The sequence below is a fragment of the Atractosteus spatula genome, chromosome 1 (assembly GCF_055471065.1).
Source record: "Atractosteus spatula isolate fAtrSpa1 chromosome 1, fAtrSpa1.hap1, whole genome shotgun sequence".
NCBI classification, from domain to species: Eukaryota; Metazoa; Chordata; class Actinopteri; order Semionotiformes; family Lepisosteidae; genus Atractosteus; species Atractosteus spatula.
Window position 1 is genome coordinate 61,145,810 of NC_142706.1, and position 21,609 is coordinate 61,167,418.

Genomic DNA, 21,609 nt, shown 5'->3' on the forward strand with positions numbered 1-21,609 from the left:
ATTTATTTTCCCTTCTGCTCCTCCTGAACCCCCAGCAACTTACCTGCAAGCCTTTTGTTTGGCTCAGCCTGATAAATGTAATCCTCTGAGCCTTTTTAATTTGCGACCTGTGGCCCCTCTCTTTCCATATGCACGCTGGTGTGGCCCTCTCCCTTTTGCCTAAACATGTTCGAAATCTTGTGTGTTAGAACAGTCCAAGGGCTTTGCTGGGAAGAACCCCAAAACCCTTTAAATCTTACGAATTGCTCAAGAGAAAGAAGGGGTTTGGAGACGCCACCGCTCCCGATTTAATGGAATAGCTCAGAACCTTCTTTTTTTTTGCCACACTTAGTTCAAGATTTTTAAAATTATTTCATTACATTTATCACAGGCCCGGTGTGGCTGTGACAATATCCTGCCAGTTACAAGGATGCGGGCAGTTCTTCTGGGTTTTTCGCCAGGAAGGAAACAGAAACGCATCCCAGAAGTCTCAGCCTTTTGACATTTCTCCTTTTTAGTTTCTTCTTACAGCTTTTCTCATTTTTTAATCTCCTGATTTCCCTTCTAGAAGGGTTGTGAGGAGCTGTTGCTCAAAACATGTTTTCGTTAAATGCTAAGTGGCAGGACACCATGAAGTTTGTGCTTTTAAGAGAATATGTGTCCGTTTTTCACAACTGAGATTTTTACCGTTAAAGGTGTTTTGTAACTGATCTGTGCTGGTTTCCCCACCTCCTGGCCTAGACGTTCCTTCCCTCTCTTTGCTCCACCCACACAGGCCCCTCCCCTTATCTCCAAACCCCTCCCACGTGCCCCGCCCTCTTTTGCGTCTCACGCCTTTTTGTCTGCCCTGGCCAGGTACTACGGTGGCGCGGAGGTGGTCGACCAGATTGAGCTGCTCTGCCAGAAGAGAGCCCTGGAGGCCTTTGACCTGGACCCCAAATGCTGGGGGGTCAACGTGCAGCCCTACTCCGGCTCCCCTGCCAATTTCGCCGTGTACACGGCCGTCCTGCAGCCTCACGACCGCATCATGGGGCTCGACCTGCCCGACGGTGGCCAGTTAGTAGCCCCTGCTGTCGTCGTCCCTTGGGTGTGCGCAGGGCCGTCTCAAGGGGGGGCGAAGGGGGTGCCAGGGCCCCCGCGCCAGCCAGACACCCCAATCCCCAATCCCACTTCACACATGCATAAAAATACATGTTTAAATATTTTAATAAAGCTCCACACAAAACTCTTATTTTAACTTGAGATTAAATCAAAAGTTAGTGGGAGAGCAGGTGCTTTATTCAGAACTGGAGGCCTGTCCCACACTAACTACCCTACATCATAGGCCCTCAGCTGCCAGCTACAAGTTATTGTGGCACAACTCAACTAGCTTGGGGAAAAAAGGGAGCCGGTGGGAAAATGGCGAGCACAAGCAGAGACAGGGCCAAATTTAGAAAATACTACAACGGGTGCGAGAAAAGAAAAAGGACGCAGAAGAGGGAGGATGCAAATGTGGCCCTTAAAGGAAAGGTTCGTTGTAAAAACCAGGAGCGAAGAAAAAACGGACACGGGCGGCGATCTCGACGAAGACAAGGATGCGTTGAGACACCTAATGGTACCGATAGCATTAGCAACAACGGCGATTAGTAGTTCTGTTCGGTTCTGTATTTCTGTTTGCGCAGCCCAGTCGGGCAGCTATTTCATCACCTAAGCGCTGCTCCCTGCCGCCAACACGACACACAAGAACCCGCCCACCCCTTGAGACGGCCCTGGGTGTGCCAAATACAGAATTATTTCCATAACTGAACTATTTCAATTCAAAACAGGCTAGATTTCTTAATCCCTCGGGTAGATGATTTGTTTGTCTGAAAAGATGAGGTTCAAATGGCAGTTAATGGGGTTTAGTGTGGGGCGAGGCAGGGAGTCAGAGCTCAGATGGGGGGTGTCGATCAGGGTGGGAGTTCAGATGTCAGCTGGGGTTCAGAGCTTAGCTGGGGTGTTGGTGAAAGTGGGGGTTTCAGAGCCCAGTTGGGGGTGTCAGCAAAGGTGAGGGTGTTGGCGAGGGTTGGGGTTCAGAGGACACTTGAGGGTGTCGGCGAGGGTTGGGGTTCAGAGGACACTTGAGGGTGTCGGCGAGGGTTGGGGTTCAGAGGACAGTTGGGGGTGTCGGCGAGGGTGGGGGTTCAGAGGACACTTGAGGGTGTCGGCGAGGGTGGGGGTTCAGAGGACACTTGAGGGTGTCGGCGAGGGTTGGGGTTCAGAGGACACTTAAGGGTGTCGGCGAGGGTTGGGTCCAGAAGACAGCTGGGGGTGTCGGCGAGGGTTGGGGTTCAGAGGACAGTGAGGGGTGGCAGCGAGTGTTGGGGTTCAGAAGACAGTTGGGGGTGTCAGTGAGCGTTGGGGTTCAGAAGACAGTTGGGGGTGTCAGTGAGCGTTGGGGTTCAGAAGACAGTTGGGGGTGGCGGCGAGGGTGGGGGTTCAGAGGACAGTCGAGGGTGGCAGCGAGGGTTGGGGTTCAGAGGACAGTTGGGGGTGTCGGTGAGCATTGGGGTTCAGAGGACAGTCTAGGGTGGCAGCGAGGGTGCGGGTCCAGATCTCTGAAGAAGTAATTCTTCTGTCTTTCTCCCCGCAGCCTCACTCACGGCTACATGTCTGACGTCAAGAGGATCTCAGCCACATCCATTTACTTCGAGTCCATGCCGTACAAGCTGAAAGTGAGTGTGAGATGCTCTATCGATTTATAATTCCCCTTCTTGTCATGTGTCCAGACTCGGGGCCCTAGAGAGAGACCCGGCTGTCCTTCTTAGCTGGCACGCCGTCGGGGCCTTGGGGGGTGGGGGGGGGCGCGTCCGTGCTCGTCCGTGCTCTTCAGCCGCGCGGTGATTGAGGTGCCGACAAAACCTCACCGCCGCGGAACTAATAGAAAATCGACAGGCTGTGGCCCAGACCGCTTTGTCGTGGAGGAAGAGGTGTTTGATGGAGTGGAGGGATCAGTTAATATACCATGGAGCTGAGAAGACACTGGATAAATGCTGCAGAGGAGCACCAGCTGTTTTTTTTTTTTTTTTACTGTTTTTCTTACTGCCCCTTATCTACCTCTCTTCCAGCTTACTGTCATCTTTTTCAGTACCTTCCAACTTACAGCCTTAAGGGGTTTTATAGCACTTTCACAGCTTGTTCTCTAAGAAGCAAGAGAAAATCTGTCCCCGCTGTAAGTCAATAATAGGCTCGTAAATGATGCATGTGAATCTTAAGAAGAGTGGAAATTAATTAGTGGTCAGTTAATTTTTTTTTTCCAAAATGATTATCGATTAGGGCAGCACAATGAATATTGCTGCGTTGCACCACTTGAGCCTGGGCTCGATTCTGTGTGATCTGTGTGGAGTTTGCATGTTCTCCCCAGGTTTGTATAGGTTTCCTCCCACAGTCCAAAGACATGCTGGTAAATCGATTGGTTTCTGGGAAAACTGGCCCTGGTGTGAGTGTGTGTCTGTGTGTTCTCTGCATCCAGGATGTGTCCCAGTTTGCCCCCAGTGCTTCCCGGGATAGGCTCTGGGCCACTGACCCCGAACTAGATATGAGGTTATTAAAAGGGATATAGTGATGTGAATTATTGATCACTCTAGGATTAATTTATATGATTCATATGAGTTGTAAAATTATTTTTCCTGTGCTTTTGATACAGGGAGAATACATGTTGTTGAAAATGGGTGGAAGGAGGGTGCCCTGCAGGCACTGAGTAGGAAGGCTGAAAAGATGCATGTTGAACTCTCTGTCCTCCTCGTTGTCTCTCACCCTGGTTAGATTGTTGACCAGTGCCTATTGTCTTTTCTGGGCCTAGCAGTATGCCAGATAGTACTGTGTTTGTCTTGTGTGGTGTTGTAGCAGTGCCTTCTCAAGGGTAGCTGGTGTCGGTGTGGCTCAGGGCAGTGAGCTTCAGGACCAGCTGGCAGATGGGGCTATTCTCTGGGTTCAGCTATGTGCCGAGCTCCAGGCTCAGCAGGGCCTTGTGCTGGTAGGAGTTCTAGTAACTGCTTTTTAGGTGTAGCCACTATCGTACAGCTCTCTTCAGTCTATTAATTAGCAAAAGATAGTATCCTAATTTATCCCTGCACATGTTGTTTGCTGGTTTTAATTTGGAGTCTATAATTTAAAATGTTGGTGTTTCCAATTTTTAGAAAAGAAAGACGGACTGTGGTGATGCTTCTCACTCTAGTTCATGAGAAGACTTTGCCATCCTATGCCAGCTGTGCTTATGTAGCGGACTCTTTTGTTGCTGGTGAAATGAGAAATTCCCTGGGACAGATGAGATTCAGATGATTAATAAGCATGATTTTCATGCTTATTAATACTGTTTTTTTATTAATACTGTTTTTAATTCACTATTCATAATGAACGTGTCTTGCCATTGCTACACTTTTTCATGAAGAAGTGCTGATAGTGTGCCTCTGCCTTATGAAACCTGGCTGGATGCAAAGATTAACAGAAATGTAAGTCCCAGGGATGAAGCACCCCACACCCACACACACCCCCACACACACACTGTGCACTGGTGTCACCGATGGCTGGTGCTGTGCCGTTTCAGCTCGAGACCGGAATAATCGACTATGACCAGCTGGAGGTGACGGCCCGACTCTTCCGTCCCCGGCTGATCATCGCGGGAACCAGCGCGTACGCCCGCCTCATCGACTACGCCAGGATGAAAAAGGTGCTGCGTGCTTTTCCATGGGTTTTCCTCATTTTTCCCTCCCTGATTTCTTTGTTTACTTTCCGCAGATGGAGTAGCAGCGATAATTTGTTCGGCTCATTGGCTTTGTCTCTGCAACACACTGTGTTTTGCTCATCATGGCTTGGTTTTTCTGGCGTAAACTGATAAAAAAAAAAATCTCCCCTCCCTTTGCTGCTGTTGAAAGCAATAGGGCAGGTATCTCTGTCCCTGGTCCTGGAGAGCCCTATCTAGAAGGTTTTAGAGGTCAGCCTTAAATCACCCATTCATAAAGCCCTGGAAAGTGTAATTGTGATGTGTTCACTTTAAAGAATTTAAAAAGAACTTAGCCCTGCTTTGTGCCTGTTGGTTGCTGGGATAGGCTTCAGCACCGCCACAATCCTGAATCAGAATAAACAGTTACAAAGTGGTTGGAAAAAGAATGTGGGACCAAAATCATTCAACAAGGCTCAAGGTTTCCTTAAGTTTACTTGCTGTTGGATCATTAACTTACCAGTGTTTTCGGTCTTTTGCAAGGTGACCTATAAGACTTAACGGGACTGACCTCTCCATGCTGGAGAATCCTGAACATAAGACATTGTGCCCATTTGGTAGTTTGTGCAATGTGGATTTAAATACCCCAGCAAGCAGGGCGTTACAGTATTCAAGACAAGACAAAACTAATGTGTTGACCAGCTTTTAAGAAGCAGTTAGTGACCACCTATTTCTGGAAAAAGGCCAGGGTATTGGCTTCGACATCAAGACTAGGCAGCTTGTTCCATACTTCCACAATTCTGTCTAAAGTAATGCCTTCTGTCCTGATGAAAGGATCTCATGTAGCCGTTTCTTACAAGAAGCTGGGATACCGGCTTCAGCAACAGGACTAAGAAGTCTGTTCCACACCCCCACCACCCTTTGGTTAAAGATGTAAAGCTGAGAGCAGGAGGATTATTTCCATGTGGAACTCCTGCAGCAGGGAGAGCTGGCCTCCTGCGAGTGGAAGCGTACACATGTTGATGAAATTGAAGGTGAAAACTCTCCATCCTGATGGATTCTTTTTGCATTCAAAAGAACGGCTTTACAGGCATGGCTGGCTGCTTTCTCTCCAGGTTCGAGTTTTCGCCACAAGGGCAGTAGGCTTGACTCTCAGTTCCCTGCAAGAAGTCATGCCAGCATCTGCACTGCTGTCACTTGAAAAGCAGCTTGCCCTACTGGATGTCAAGAGCTCTTCCCTCACATTAAGAACCCATTATTTTGCTGCATCTCATTCTGATGAACTGCATAATAACAGGACTTAATGCAGCAAGGAAAAACGAATAATATTGATTAAGGGGGGTTGGGGTGGGTGTGCAGGCCATTATTCTTAATTGGATGCTAAGAAATATGCCCAGTGAAATGGTTGAATTTTGTTTTGTTTGTGACAAGGTTTATTAGCACTGGGGTGGAAACATCTTAACTGGAATACGACCTGAATATGCTGACTGGTTAATAGGCCTTTTAGACTGAGCGTGCTCAGACAGGGATGGCACGGTGGCTCAGTGGTTAGCACTGCAACCTCGCAGCGCTGGGGCCCTGGGTTCAAACCCAGACTTGAGGTGCTGTCTGCGTTGGAGTCTGCCTTTATATGTTGGGTGTCCTCTGGGTGCTCTGGTTTCGTTTCACAGTTCCTTCAGGTTAATTCGCTTCTGGGGAAATTGGCCCTGGTGTGGGCGTGTGTGTGTTTGTGTCTGTGTATGCCCTGCGGCGCACTGGCATCCTGTCCGGGTTGTATCCTGCCTTGTGCCCAGTGCTCCCCTGGATAGGCTCCGGACCTATCCAACACAGCGGTTGAAAGAGATACGATGATGTGACGTTCCCAGGCAGTTTATGTTGCCTGTAGACTTCGGTATCCGCGGCAGACCTGAGGATTGTCTCTTTATCTGGGGAGCTTTGGGTAGTTGCACACAGTGATGCTAAATGTCTTGTCTTGTACAGCTGCTTGTGCTGCCAGATGAGCTGTGGGGTTAAACCAGTCCCATTCCTGCTCTAACGCTGCCGTTCGAGAACAGACTTCAGGTGCACAAAGCAGAGCTCTCATTCTCCAGCTGTTAGCTCTCTAAATTCAGGCATTTGGGCGGAATTAGGAAAAAGCCTTAGTTTTAGGGTTATAGAATGGATTAAACAGGCGTCAGTACCACAGTCGTCCAGAGCAGTTGTCTTAAAATCTATCTCCAGTATATTTGCGTTCTTATTGAAAAATAACCTCTGCTTCTTGTTTTTTTTGACATTTTATGCTTTCTTTTTCTTACATTCTCAGATTCACTGCTGTCTTGTGCAACTCTGTTTTGTTACCTGTGCACGTGTTCTCTGATCATTGCTTGTCTCTTTCCTGTTAAAGTATGTTCTGGTCTGTTGCTCTCATCCCTCTGCAGGCGTGTCCGTCTTCTACCTGTGCGGGTGTTCAGCGATTTGCTGCGTGATGAAAACAAACTTTGAGTCTCAATTTTCATTGGTTACCTGTGCAGGTGTGTTCTGAGCTGTCTCCGTTACCTTGTGCAGGTATGCTCTGACGTAAACGCGTACCTGCTGGCGGACATGGCTCATATCAGTGGCCTGGTGGCAGCCAAGGTGATTCCCTCCCCGTTTGAACATGCTGACATTGTCACCAGCACCACACACAAGACCCTGCGTGGAGTCAGGTGAGTGGACAGTGTTGGGGGAGGGCGGGACTTTAAAGAGAAAGTGTACAGTTGGTAAAACATGAATTCTGTCTTTGACCTGATCGTAGCGTGTCTCAGCTGTGTGGGCTTGAGGCCATTCAGAGACTAAACTGCTGCAGGTGGTCCTTGTAACCTATAAGGGACGCTTCCATGGTCATTAATTCATGGATAATTAAGAGAAGTTAAAGGTGTTTTAAGAGAGGGTCATGTTTCCTCCCATTAAGTTGTCCATGGCCATCCCTGTCCGGTTAAGGTGAGGTGATTGTTCCATCTTCCCCCCACTGCTTTGTTTACCACCTGTTCGCCTGATTTGGCCAGATCTGGGGAGCTGAGCAAGGCCAGGCCTGGTCAGTCCCGAGACGGGAGACCTGTACCGGGTTGCAGCTGTCAGTGGTGCCTGTGGTCAACAGCAGTACCTTGCTTTGTGCAGTCATGTGCCTGACTGTTCAGACAGCAGCGTCAGTCTGGGGTCGGGCCAGCGAGCTCCTGCAATTTCCGTAGGCTGACCCCCGGCATTCCACTGTGTCTGGCACAGGGCCGGGCTGATCTTTTACCGCAAGGGGGTGCGCTCCGTGGACAAGAAGGGCAAGGAGGTGATGTACGACCTGGAGGACCGCATCAACTTCTCCGTCTTCCCCTCGCTGCAGGGCGGCCCGCACAACCACACCATCGCAGGGGTGGCCGTGGCACTCAGGCAGGTCAGTCTGGCTCTCCGCCTTGGGATCGGCAAGGGTGCCGGGGATTGTTAAACACAAAATTCTCACCCCAGCTATAGGGCTCGGGCTGCCCCTCTGCGATCCAGTACAGTCCAGGCGTTTGATCTGAAAGAGTGTTAAAATGTTTCGTGCTCTGGGGCTCCTGCACTGGCGGTGTTTGAGATAAGAACTCTGGGAAAGAACGTCAGAAGTCCTGCGTTCGTCACCCGGTAAGCAGGTGATTGGAGGGAACTGGGGCACTGTTTTGCATTTGGACTCTTGTTAAGGACTGCATTACATGCAGTGGGTTAAAAAAAAAAGAATCGGGGTGGTTTTGGAGACTCTGCTGCTGTTGAAACCTCCAGCTTTTTATTGCTTTTCATCAGGAGGAGGGCTGTTTTTAAGCATTAACAACCTGAGTGATGGTGGTAATCTGAAGAGATTAATAATACTGGTAATTATAACTGAAATGGAGGGCAAGTTGGAAAAGAACCAAAACCAAATAAAAATACACAGCCGTCGCAATACCCATCAGTACATGGACAGGGGTTAATCTCTGTATTCAGTGCTTGCAGATATGGATAAAATGTTGAATAAAGATGTACACTTGAAGTACCTATGCTTTTGTTCTGTGTCAGATCTTTAAATATTCCCTCAGCGGACGGCAATCCAGAGGCACAAAAAATTCTCCCCTTTCACCTCTGTCTTCTGTCTCTCCCTGTTTCCATGGAAAAACATGCTACTGTTAGTTTTATTCACATTATGTGGATAATAGTGTTTTCTGTTTTGAATTAGACCAGCGCTTGGTCTAGGCTCCCCTACTAAGCTTCTATGGAGGCGGTACCGCAAGGAGCAATTTGCAATTACATCTTGAAGCCAGGAGAGTAAACGGTAAACTCTCTGAGGGATCTGAGAGAGGAGGGGGGGGGGAGTGCGGAAAAGAGGAGAAGGCTGAGTGGATGCCTCGTGATTTTCTGACAGTTGAGTGTCTTGTCAGATCAGAGGTGTGGCTGCGCTACAGAAGAATTGAGGATGAGATTTGAAGGATCATTCGGGGAATTTGAAAAGCCCTTCGGTGTTAGACAAGATCCTTATCTGTTTAATCCAACTAACCCATGGACTTAGCTGAAGCGCTGCCACGACTGTCTTTTTTTATTGTCAGGCTAAATCGTTTTGCCACCCCAAAAAATGATATACAGTTTAAACACCAACCAGAGGGCACAAGGGGAAATTGCGTGGAAGTGCCTTTAAAACAGAAAGCACTTCTATATGCAAAGGCTTATGGGAGTGTGGAACAAACTATTGTTGAATCCGATATCCAGCCGTTTCCTCAGAGAAGTCAAGATGAGATCCTTGAATCGATTAACTACTGGCGACCAAATTAGCCGAAGGAACGGGTGAAGGTTTAGTCCACGCTGAGAAGAACAGAAAAGCAACACAGCCTTTTGGTTGTGTAGCAGAATGGCATCCTCTTGTCTGTAACCTTTCTCGTCTTATGCTAGAAAAGTCTTTTCCTAGTTTTTCGGTGTTCTCATTCTCAGGGGCATGTTCAGATCTTGGAGTCTTCTCTCTTAATTGACAAACCCCCACCCCCTTCCTTGTGTTTGCAGGCTGCCATGCCCATGTTTAAGGAGTACTCCGCCCAGGTCCTGCGCAATGCCAAGGCCATGTCCAACGCCCTGCTGAAGAAGGGCTACACGCTGGTGTCAGGTACCAACCACAGCTGGGCGTTTTTAGTCTTGTAGGGGGACCCCATGATCTCAGAGTGGGAGAACCTTAAGGGCATTGACAATGTCAGACCGGTGATCTTCAGAATAAACAGTGACACACAAACCAGAGGGCTCAAGTGGGAACTACGGGAGACGCTCGTTTAAAAACCAAGAGCTAGAAGCGCAGAGGGTTGTGGGAGTGTGGGGTGTGGAATGGGATACCCAGCCATATTGCTGAAGCTGATACCTTGGCGTCTTTCAAGAAACAGCTAGATAAGATCCTTAATTAGCTACCAACTCAAGAAAGGTGCTGGACTTGGAGAGGCCATGCTACCGTTTGGTAGACAGTAGCTGATCGATCCGACAATCAAATCGAGACATTTCTTGAAAGAAGGCAGAGCCCTATAAGTAAGCAGTAGTGTTTTTCTCACACTTGTAAATGAATATTGTTGTTGGAGGTATAAGCAGGGTGTTGCAGGAATTATGACTCTTATGAAGTCTGCATTTCCATGTTTTGTGTGGCTCACAAAAGTGGCGCGTCCGCCCCAGCCTTATGATAAGAGGAGGAGCTTGTTTGCGTAGTGTGTACTGGGGAACTTCGCTGACTACACAGAGGGGAGGGGAAGGGCTGGGTGGGGCCTGTGAGGGGGCAGAGGAGAGGAGCGAGCTGAGTGGTGTGTGTTTTGTGGGGGGGGGGTTTTTGCAGGCGGTACAGACAATCACCTGGTTCTGGTTGACCTGAGGCCAAAGGGGATGGATGGCGCCCGGGCAGAGAGGGTGCTGGAGCTGGTGTCCATCACTGCCAACAAGAACACCTGCCCTGGGGACAAGAGTGCCCTCACCCCCGGGGGACTAAGACTGGGTATGATTTGCCAGGCATGCTGGGAGTGCAGATGAGTTTAGTTTCCAGAGAAGACAACTAAAACTGGGACTTTGTAGGTCCCTGAGAACAAAAGGGGAATTAGTCAGAAGGTAACTAATGGATACAAATCTGCAATACCGGTCCTTGACAGCCACCGGGCCTTTTGCTTATCATTCCAGCTCAGCACTTAATGACCTAATTAGACCTAATTATTTTGTTAAATTAGAACTTGAATCTTATCCAAGTCTTTGCTTATTGACTATTCAAAGCAAAGATCTGTCACCTGGGGGGCTGTGGTTCTCCTGCGCGCTGTATATGCACTACAGAAGGGTAATAAAAAGCCTTCTGCCAGCATGTGATCATTGAGTTTAGAGCCAAAACAAAAGTATTTTTGAAGGGAAGAAGGTAGCGGTTCTGTTTCCAGTCACCCTCGATGGGTTAGAGAGGAGAACCGGCAGGATTGAGTGTCTTTACCTGGAGCAGGGCCACCCCTGGTCAGTAGTTCTGCAACAACAGGCTTGGAGGTCACCCATCGATCTTCAGTGCTTCCCCCACTGTGTTCTCATGTTAGTTATCATGAATGTCCCATCTGTGCTTGCGGCGTACCTGCCCCATACCTGCAGTGACACACCCCTGTTGTCCATGGCTGCAGGAGCTCCGGCTCTGACGTCCCGGCAGTTCAAGGAAGCAGACTTTGAGAAGGTGGTGGACTTCATGGATGAGGGCTTCCAGATCGCAATCGATGTGAAGAAGAAGACAGGTGAGGGACTCGGCAGTGGTGCCGCAGGGTAAGGGGTGGGGGGAGAGGGGGTATTTAGGGACTAAGGAAAACCCTACGTCAGCAATATTAGCAGCACCACACTCCTATAATCACAGAAACCCAAGTCCTGATGTTAAAGTAGTGTTGGTGCACCTCTTTCTTATGGGAATCGTTTAAACAAGCACAGCAAAGTTTTTTTCAACACTATTCCCTGGTCTTAAAGTGAGATCGAATTACTCATGTTAACATCTGCCCCATTAATTGTTAAAACAAGGGTACCCAAGCCACATTTGTAAGCAAAACACCTGCTTCTTTTGAAATAATTGATATCTATGGAATTTGTAATTATAAGACCTTTCTTTTTTTCTTGCCGATGGAATGGCTAGGTTCAGGAAAGCGATGCTGTTCTGTTGTCAGGTCAGAGAGAGAACGCCCAATCTGCAAAAGCAAGTGGGAAGTCTTGTTGGGGCTCTTCAAGTTTTTTCCCCATTTCTTTCCACTCCAGCCAAGCTCCAGGACTTCAAGACATTCCTGCTGCAGGACCCCGAGACCAAGGCCAGGATTGCAGACCTACGGCAGAGGGTGGAGCAGTTCGCCCGCTCCTTCCCCATGCCCGGGTTCGAGAGTCACTAACCCTCCCAGCGAAGAGGGAGAGAGAGCGCAGTCGGGCACAGAGCCAGCCCCAGTCACCGCAGACCCCAGCTTTCTGATCAGAGAACAGATAAACCAGAATTCGCCTCCTGATTGAATCCTTCCCACTTGATTGAGCTGGAGACTGAACACTGAACACCCGGGCAACCGAAAAAGTATAGTTACACTCCTTTCCTGTTCAGAAGGCCTGTTGTCTTGTATTCTAAAGGAGCTGTATGACCCCAACGTCCTGCAGAAAAACAACCCGATTAAGTTTTGGAGAGGTCATCAGCTCTTGTATAATATGGTCACATGCATCTCTAATCCTCCAGAGCCTGATGGTTATAGCTTCAGGAAAAAAGTCTTTGACAGTATTAATTTACTGTTTGAGCCAATGAAAGACATTTGCAGTTCTGCAGTCACCGTGGTTATTTAAAGGTACCAGTTAATTACACTGGCTGGCCACCCTCAGAGGTGAGAGTCTGGCACCTTTAGTGCTCCAGGCCCCAGCTGATGCTCTGGAAGCGAGCCCCTGCTAACCACCCAATATGTTTCACTCATGTAATTGTCCTTGCAGCATGACTCAGGACCAAAAAAAAAGTAAATGTTTTCCAGTTTCTTATTCCTTGTGAATGACTTGTCGTGAACTTGAGTTCAGCCCAGGTTTATTGTGTCTTAATCTCTATTTTACCCACCCCCCCTTTTGGCAAAAGGTCCGTTTACACTTGTAAATGTAAGTCATTGATTGCTGAAGGTCCCAATCGCGTATTGAGTTATTTACTGTGATGCAGTGGGGCAACACACCCTTTGTTCTCTGAAAGAACAGTACACAGCCTCATGCAGTGGGTGCAGCTTTCAGAATATCAGGGAAGATCAGGTGCAGTAGATTTGCTGGTATATGGGGTCCTGCTGCTATATGTTGTAGGTCCATGCCCGTGCTGAGCAGTAGGTGTCAGTGGGGAGTCCCCTCTTGTGAGCTGGGGAGTGTCAGCTGCACACTTTCAATATTTCAGCTTCGCTTCTTTTCTCTAAGAACAGCATCACCTCCTGCAGGCTGCAATTATCCAAGGGGCAGCTGCTGCACAGGAGGAGAGAGGCTGGAGGAGGGACCCAGCAAAACAAATGTGAGCAGGAGGGAGTTATATAGAAGGTATTTATAGTGTTTTCAGGAAACCGTGTTACAGAGAATTACAAGCTAGAGCCGCAGAAGTGAAAGGCTTTGGTTGCTGTCATCCCTCCAGAACCTTCATTAGAAACTCTGTTTGAAGGGCAGATTTTCAACTCTGCGCCGTTAAATCACACCAGCAATTAGTGTTTGGACCCAGTTAGTGTTTGTCATTTGTAGTCATCAGTTCTCGTGTGCCATACCCATAGTTACCTGCTTTAAAGGTAACTGTATAATAAAGAAGAATAGATTCTCTGATGCATGAATGCTTATGGCATTCACCTGTAAAAAAACAAAAACAAACACCATTCCCTACTGAAAACTACCCTAATGGAGACCTGTGACCTCACAGTATTGTGACCGTAGAGCTGCTTTTACTGTCCACAGTCTTCTTGGGTTTAAACTGTTGTTTACAGGGCTTTAAGAACAGTATTTTGTGGTATTTTTCTACGTGGTTTAGAAACTGCCGCTTGTTTCTCTACCTGTTGGCTCGCGACGATGACTCCTGTACCTGCGCGGGGAAGAACGAGTGAAGGGCCACAGGCTCCCCTGAGCCAGGCTTCATCTTCCGACAGGCTGCAGGGAAGCCCAGGAAGTTCAGTGCTGGTGGGAGGGGCGGCGTGTCTTTCCCTGACGTTGCTGCAGGCCTGCGTGTGACCAGGAAGTTGCAGGGAGTCCGCTGTTGAATCAAGAGGCGATAAGAGCCCAGCCCAGTTAATCCCCGGCGAGTTACTGATTGGACACAGGAGAGGACTGTGGCCCATTTCTGAACTAGAGTGTGTTTTAATGGCTGAGCCACACTAGATCCCAGGATCCCTTCCCAGCCCGTTTGGATTCCCAAAGCAAACGAGATCACTTTCCAGGTGGCACAGCACGGTGCTATTTGACTTTTTACTTATCGATCATGGACATTGGCTTTTTTGTGTTCAACATCAGCTGTTATCCAGGAACTGAACCTTTTTAAAGAACAACTTGACCTGAAAACTACAAGATGTGATTGACCTACAGTGGGGTAGGACCTGATGCCCGGGAAAAGTTTGAAATTTTAATGCGCTACATATTATCATACAGAGCGAGTCGACAAACAGGTCGCAGCCGTGACATTTGGCACAATCTCTTGATTGATCTAAAATGTTTGAGAAATTAATATTTAATTGCCGCTAATCTACTAAACTTTTTAGATTTTTAAATGGAAATACATTTTCTTAAGATCTTTTGCACATTATGTGAGTTAACATGGATGACGAATTCAGATTATGCAGTAGATTTAAAAAACCTTGCCTACAGATAAGTCCTGACTGGGCTTGCAGATGTTTTTAGTAGACAATTTCCTAACCTAAGCTGTTCCATGTTTTTGTGTCTTAAAAAAATATTTTCTCTGTCTTATCGTCAGTCTCCCTTGTGAAAAACGGGGGTTACTTGATTGATTGAATTTACTGTTTTAGTATTTTTATTTTTTTGTTCCAATTATTGAAGCGCACTGCAAAAAAGGAGGCAGCAAGTGTTGTGTGAAACGTGGACTGTTGCCAGCAGAAGAAAGCTCGGAAAAGTTCCTTTTATCCAGTAGGCAGAAGAGCCAAACTCCTCTGTTTTCTGTACTGGTCTGCAGCCTTGCTTGTTGGAGTAACGCACATGGTCTGCTGTTTGTGATGACAGAAATTCGCTCTTTGATCACCAAAAGAGCCTTGATAAAGAAATCCCATTATAATGCAGATTTCTTTGTGCAGTTTTGTATCCTCTTGCAACCATCCAGTTGGTTAAATACAATACCAGCTTATTGATCAAAGACATCTACAGCAGGTTACATGGCCAATGTAACTGTCTGATTTTGAAATCTTTTCAATACGCCTGATCAACTTTTTCTACCCAGAGGATGACTAGCAATGAAGGTGAAGCAGTGTTGAGGCTTGGGGGGGGGTTCTGATATTTATTTTGGGTCCAGGAGTTCACCGTCCTCTTTTCTAGTGAGCTTAGCACTTAACAACAAAGCAACACAGATATCCATATGTATATCTGGACCTTCATCTGCTGTCCTCCCCACTGATAGCTGGTGTGTGGTGAGCGGACTGGAGCTCACCATCCAGGTAAGAGCTACACACTGGTGGTGGTGGAGGTGAGTCATTACCTAGCACAAGGGTCTCCTCACCCTCACCTAGGCCGTGCCTCTCGCCCAGACCCTAGTGCCTCACGCGAGGGGCCTCCCCAGCAGGTGGAAAGCACAAACACAGACTCATCCGGAGCCCAAGGCCCTGGCTGACTCGGGTCCCCCTCCTCACGTACTGCAGGGAGTGAGGAAGCCGGTTTCCCCTGGGGATCGGCATTCTCACAGCCTCCTGGCTACTGGAACGGAGGAGCTTAACTGTACGCTCGCATCGCAAAGTAGCTGGAATGCTTTTGATTTGGAAATAAAAGTTTGTCTCCTTAGAACTATGCATCAAAGATCCCATATTTTGTTTCTTGTATGAGGCTCCACTTATTCGTCAGACCGAATGACGTATTTTCATTTTGTGCAGTTTAATGGCTCATCTATACAGTTGTTCCCCTTCCTAGCAGGATGTTTAATAAATCTAAAATATGACAGTAAAGGTTTTTTTGTCATTTCTTAGATTCTCCCTTCTTGTGCTCTCCAGTTGTTCCATCTTTTCAGGATGTGCTGTGTAGCAGCATTCATTTTTATCTAAGAATTTAACAACAATCATGAGAAGAAAATACAGGCTTTCTTCATGAGAAGAAAATAAGGTGGCACTCGTGAGCTTGCTGTACACAGGGCTCTGTGCATCATTACAGGATGATAAGGTGGCACTCGTGAGCTTGCTGTACACAGGGCTCTGTGCATCATTACAGGATGATAAGGTGGCACTCGTGAGCTTGCTGTACACAGGGCTCTGTGCATCATTACAGGATGTTAAGGTGGCATTTGACATGGCAGTGTGATAAGGCAGGCTCAGCCTGCTGGAAGTTGTCGTGACCTAGTGAGAAAGGCCAGAGCTTTTATTTAGATCTGAGTTCTGTGTCACAGAGCGTGACTTCTACTGGTTTATTTAAATGCTGTCCAGCTGTTGATCCTCTGCCAGTGGGATAGATAAGTGTGACTCTCCTTTGCCGAGAGAAACGGAGAACAGCTGTTGAACCTCGAACTTTGATTCCCTCGTCTCCCGACGATGTTTCTCATGACCCATGGTCTGGGGACATTTAATCACTTTAGATTGCAAAGAAAAAGTGTTTTGTCTTTTTCAACAGCTTGGTAACAAAATAGCTCTCTTGAACTGCTTGCTTTCCAGACCCAAGAGTCTTAAAATCTGCGGCCCATTCGATTTTGGATGCCAAGTGTAAAAGTGAAGAAAATGAGCTGCTTTTTCGATGCATGAGGCTCGTCTTTGTGGTGTACCTTGTAGGGGGGATTCTGACTAAGAAGCGTTCAGTCATAATCCCACAGATGGCAGCTTCGCACCATTGGCCCCTCAGCCAAGCGCAGCCACTAAATGTGCTTGGCTGAGGACTCCCAGTCTCACACTGTCCCAAAATGGTTTGCATACGTCTCCTGCTCCCACAGAGGAGCATCCCCAACGTCCTAATATCCTATCAGCTTCACCTCTGGGCTGAGACCAGGGCGTCTCGGGACCGTGAATGCAAGTATGATCAGGTAAGGAACGAGCACTGCTGCCGCTGGTGTAAACGAGCACAAAGTCATGATGCAATAGCTGCGGTTTTTGTTTTGCCCCTTGGGTGAGTGGAAATGATTATACTTTGCAACTGTGTTATTTTTGTCAAGCTTTCCATCCCTGGGGTATACTCCTTTTGTCCTGTAAGATGACAAGAAAGGTCTTATCCTTCATTATAAAGGCTTTTTAGGACCTACTGTGAAAATCTAAGGAGACTTATCCTTAGTATCAATATTAACAATACAAAATATATATTTTAATATGAACAGGGTGGCAAGGTGGATCTGTTGTATGTTCTCCCTCTGTTCACATGGGTTTCCTCCCACAGTCCAGAGACATGCTGCCAGGTTAATTGGCTTCTGGGACGACTGACCCTGGTGTGCGTGTCTGCCCTGCGATGGACTGGTATCCTGCCTTGTGCACGTTGCTTGTCGAGATGGGCTCTGACTCCCCCCCACAGCCCTGAATTGGAAGAAGTGGTTAGAAAATGGATGAAGTCATATTAATGACATCATGTATTATATTAAATATAGCAAGTGATATGTTCATTTTAAAAAGCCGGTATTTCATTTCTCTAAAAAGAGCCTTGAAGTGAATACACAATGTGAACTGAACAGATAACTTTAAATAAAAGTTGTGCATTAGCTTTGGAAGAATTGCACTGTCATGGATCGTGACTCCTTGGGGCCTATATAAATTAGTGTTATTAATATAGATATTAATTATCTGTAATTGTGTTCATAACTGGCCTATTTGGTACGCTCAATTAAAAGCACTTCTGAGTAAACCAGTAATTTGGAAGTAATGAAGCCTGAACAGTTCAGGTGTTCTGTTTAGTTTTATATTGGTTTCCAGTGAAAAGACGCCTCAGCGGTCTCATTCCTCTTGTTGCGTCGCCTATGTGACAGCCCAGTTACCAACAGGTGCCAAAATTATCCTGCAATGGAGGAAATGCCGACGATTAATGCTCTGTAACCTGCTTTCTAGCTGGAACTGGACAGATTTCTGTTAGGGAACAAGTAATAGGTTTATTCCATGCTGAAAAAAAGAAGAAAGAGAACACAACGTTTCGGCCGTGGAGCCTTCTTCACCTGAAGAAAGCTCCACGGCCGAAACGTTGTGTTCTCTTTCTTCTTTTTTTCAGCATGGAATAAACCTATTACTTGTTCCTTTGCAGCCTACGCATGCTGACGCAGCTACCCACCTGAACTACAGATTTCTGTTAGTGCTCCCTTGCATGTTCGGCATGCTAATTTGACAATAAATCACGGCACATAATGCAAACCAATGGCAGCTGAAATTAATTGGATTCATTAATTTGTTTAGTCACTTGTCGAGCTGGAGTTTTTTTTAATTAAGCACCAAGGTGCTCGTGGAGGGGGTGAGTTCAGCTGGTGAAAGGAGCATCAAGGCTTTGGTGCTGTAGAAACGGTGGAATGATGCTGACGGTGGCGTTTCCATCCTGCAGCCTGATCAGGCGGAGCTAAGCAAGGCTGGAGGTGGGAGGTCTCGAAGGTTAACGAGGTTGCAGCTGTGGGAGGACCAGTAGGTGGCGCTCTTCCCTCTTGACAATCCATCCATTTTCTATCCGCTTCTTCCAGTTCAGGATTTTGGGGAAACCAGAGCTTATCCTGGCGAGCGACAAGCGCAAGGCGGGGTACACTCTGGAGGGGACGCCAGTTCAACTCGGGACACAGACATACATTCACTCACACCAGGGACAGTTTTCCTACAAGTCAGTTAACCTCCCAGTATGTCCCTGTACTGCAGAAGAAAACTAGAGCTTCCAGGGGAAACTCACGTGAACACAGGGAGACCATACAAGCTCCACACAAACAGCACCTCAGGTCCAGAATTGAGCTTGGGGCTCCAGCTCTGCGAGATGGCAAAGTTAACCCCTGTGCCACCATGCCACACTCCCTCTTGACCAGTATTTCCCAAAACAGAATCCCAGTATAGTGACCAAGGAGGGTATGCTGTGAGAGGCGAGTGAAATTCTGCCCACTTGCTCCCTGAAGATGTCCTGACACTGTTCAGAAGAGTAAGAGTTTTAACCCCCAGTGTCAGTGCAGACTGGCTGCCACATCACCCAGGTGAGTGCCACACTTCTTTATATGGGAAAGAATTGAACCTTCCTATATGTAAGGAGTTTGGGGATGAAAAGTGCTATATAAATCATATTAAAATTAAATCACCATGACTGCATTTGAACTTTAAAATTAGAAATGTTTTACAGTGTTTAACCATTGATCCCCTTGCATGTCAGTAACACTATTTGCATATAGAGAAAATCCCAGAGCTGTTTGACTTCACAAGTCATGTTTTAACAGATTCTTCTTAAATATAGAAGACAAAGACAAATGTCATAAGTGTGATGATGATCTGAAGCTGAGTTTCTTTCTAGCCTGGGATCTTTCTATACGGAGTTTGCATGTCCACAACCCCCCCCCGTCCCATGTGGATACTCTCCAGATGCTGTGTTTTTTTTTCCCTGATGTCCAAAGACATGTTGTCCAGGGTGATTGAGGTCTCCATTCTTCCCCAAGTATGTAGCCCCCTAGTATCCCAGGAAGGGTGAAGTCCTGCCTTGGGTCATGTGACTGCAACCCACCAAGACTCTCTAAGGATTAGGCAGGTCCTACAAATAGCTGCAAGGAACCCAGGGGCCACAGAGAGACACGGGTTGTGTGGGGTAGAATCAAAGCTGCCAAAAATAAGATGAGCGAAGAAAATTGCTGGAGAGCGGTGCAGGAAAAGGAAGTCTTGTGATGAATCTGTGTGTGTGTGGCAGGAAAGCTGACCGCTGGTGTCCCAGCTCTCTGCTCTGAGCCGCTGTGCTGGCGAACTGCAGGCACCATGGTGAGGAGACGGAGAAGAGAGTACCAGTTGCTTGCCTGTGCTATCGCTCATATGTATCCGTGAATTAGCCTTGCTTTTCCACTGTGTGCATCGTGCTGTGACAGTACCTCTCTGTGCTTAACTGCTTTATCCACGTCTTGGCTGAAGTCACAGGAAGCTTTCCCTTCGGTTGTGTCGTTAACAACCCCATGAGCATCACAAGCAGCTATGTTACCAGCTCTCTATCTTTCAGCAGAGCACCGATAAGGCCGGTGCTGTACATTTTCTGTGTTAATTTTACAATGATATATGTTTGCAGTGGTGGTGTCTTCACAAGATCCCCGTTTTAGTAAAGCTTATGAATTGTGCTTTGGGGGCAGGATAGTTTTTAGAATTATTTGCATTATTATTTTAGATATCTTGGTTGTTTTTATTGTACAACCTATATATCTCTGTTCTTTTGAGAATAAGACTGAAAGGGCTTGTCCAACTGTAGGCAAAATAAACACAAACCTATATTCCCATTTGTCAGCTGATGGAGTGCAGGACTGTAAACAGGTTTTGGGATTAGGGATCAGCCTAACCTATAAACTCCTCCTGAGGGCCTGATGGGACAAAGACCCCAGAGGCAGGGCTGTGTTGGGTTTCGTGATCAGTGTTTTCAGTGCTTTTAACTGGGAAATGGGTTCGGCCCAAGGCATATTTAAGAGGATGTCATGTCACAAAAAAAACAGCAAACATAGAGCATTATGTACAACAGTGGTCTTCATCCCTGCTCCTGGAGATCCCCAGTCCAGTTTTGCAGGTCACCTGTTTCTAAGGTTTAAGAAGACCTGTGTGTTATTGATGACTTAAGCTTGGTATCTGTTCAGTTAGGGGAACTTCAAGTCTGGAGGGAAATTGGGATTTGATCTCAAATTATCTTTAAACTACTCAATTTAAAATCACCTGCTTAATTGATCGGGATGAAAGTGTTGCGAGAACTTGGAGATGAAATGGTGGTCTTGAAGGCCTGCAGGAGCGGGCTCTCCACCCCAGGGTTTAGATCCCTGATGTGTACTGCTTTCGTCAGCGTTGTTCCCATGCTGTCAGGATCTATCCAGTCCTTTTTAAGTGCTGTTTAACGAGCAGGCAATTTGTTGTGCGACTTTATGGATTGTTATTCGTCTCGCGCGGACGTCGCGGGCTCTTCGTCTTAATGATGAACAAGAAGGCTGGTCGCACAGCCGATCCATCTTGGCGAGCAGTAATGGGGATTTCAAGTCAAGGAAGGCCGAGCGCAGACGGGATTGGTTGGAAAGTCTGGTTTATTAAGTTAGGCACAGTCGATTTGTTCTCGTTGTTATCGGCGTTAAATATGCTTAAGCAAAGAAGCATTCATAAATCTTCATGATACTGGGATTAGCCTGACGTTTACATGCAGAGAGGGACAGAAACAAATATCTTGAATTCTACGAGCGACTCCTTAGTCGCTGTGGCTGATTTCTAAATTTGTCATTTCGCACTGCGTGTGGGGGTACAGTAACCCCACCTCTTCATGTGCCTCCTCACTGCCACCACCCAAAAACTAGCCATCGGAGCACTCCTAGGTCTCCACACAGCTTCTGTGCTCACAGTGTTGACGCCAGCCTTCCCTATGAGCATCTGTGTCTGGCCCCGCATTGTGCTCTGGGCCGAGCTGTATCAGGTGTTGACGTGTTAGTGTCTGCTCCACTTTGTGGTTTGATGGAGCTGCTCTTTTATCTCTGCGTCAGGAGCGACCTGTTTTAAAGGCGCTATACACGAAGATGTATAAATATATTTAAAAAAAACCTTCGGCAGCTGTACACACAGACTACCAAATAGTTCATCTCGCTGCAGGAGTCTTTCATGCGTGTAACATTTTTATTTGCTTAGCAGATGGCCTAAACCAGGTAAGTGTGTCTG

At 47.2% G+C, this 21,609-nt stretch overlaps 1 protein-coding gene across 1 annotated transcript in view; it reads left to right on the top strand.

Annotated features, from left to right (window-relative positions):
• shmt2 (serine hydroxymethyltransferase 2 (mitochondrial)) overlaps positions 1-15,768 on the top strand; it is a 31,365-nt gene extending 15,597 nt beyond the window's left edge. The window contains exons 4-12 of the mRNA XM_088914237.1: positions 835-1,035; positions 2,591-2,672; positions 4,544-4,666; positions 7,202-7,341; positions 7,898-8,060; positions 9,668-9,767; positions 10,473-10,628; positions 11,281-11,388; positions 11,894-15,768. Coding sequence (XP_088770363.1) covers positions 835-1,035; positions 2,591-2,672; positions 4,544-4,666; positions 7,202-7,341; positions 7,898-8,060; positions 9,668-9,767; positions 10,473-10,628; positions 11,281-11,388; positions 11,894-12,021 — 1,201 coding nt within the window. The 3' untranslated portion in view covers positions 12,022-15,768. The remainder of the gene's footprint in view (positions 1-834; positions 1,036-2,590; positions 2,673-4,543; positions 4,667-7,201; positions 7,342-7,897; positions 8,061-9,667; positions 9,768-10,472; positions 10,629-11,280; positions 11,389-11,893) is intronic.
• The last annotated feature ends 5,841 nt before the right edge of the window (positions 15,769-21,609 follow it).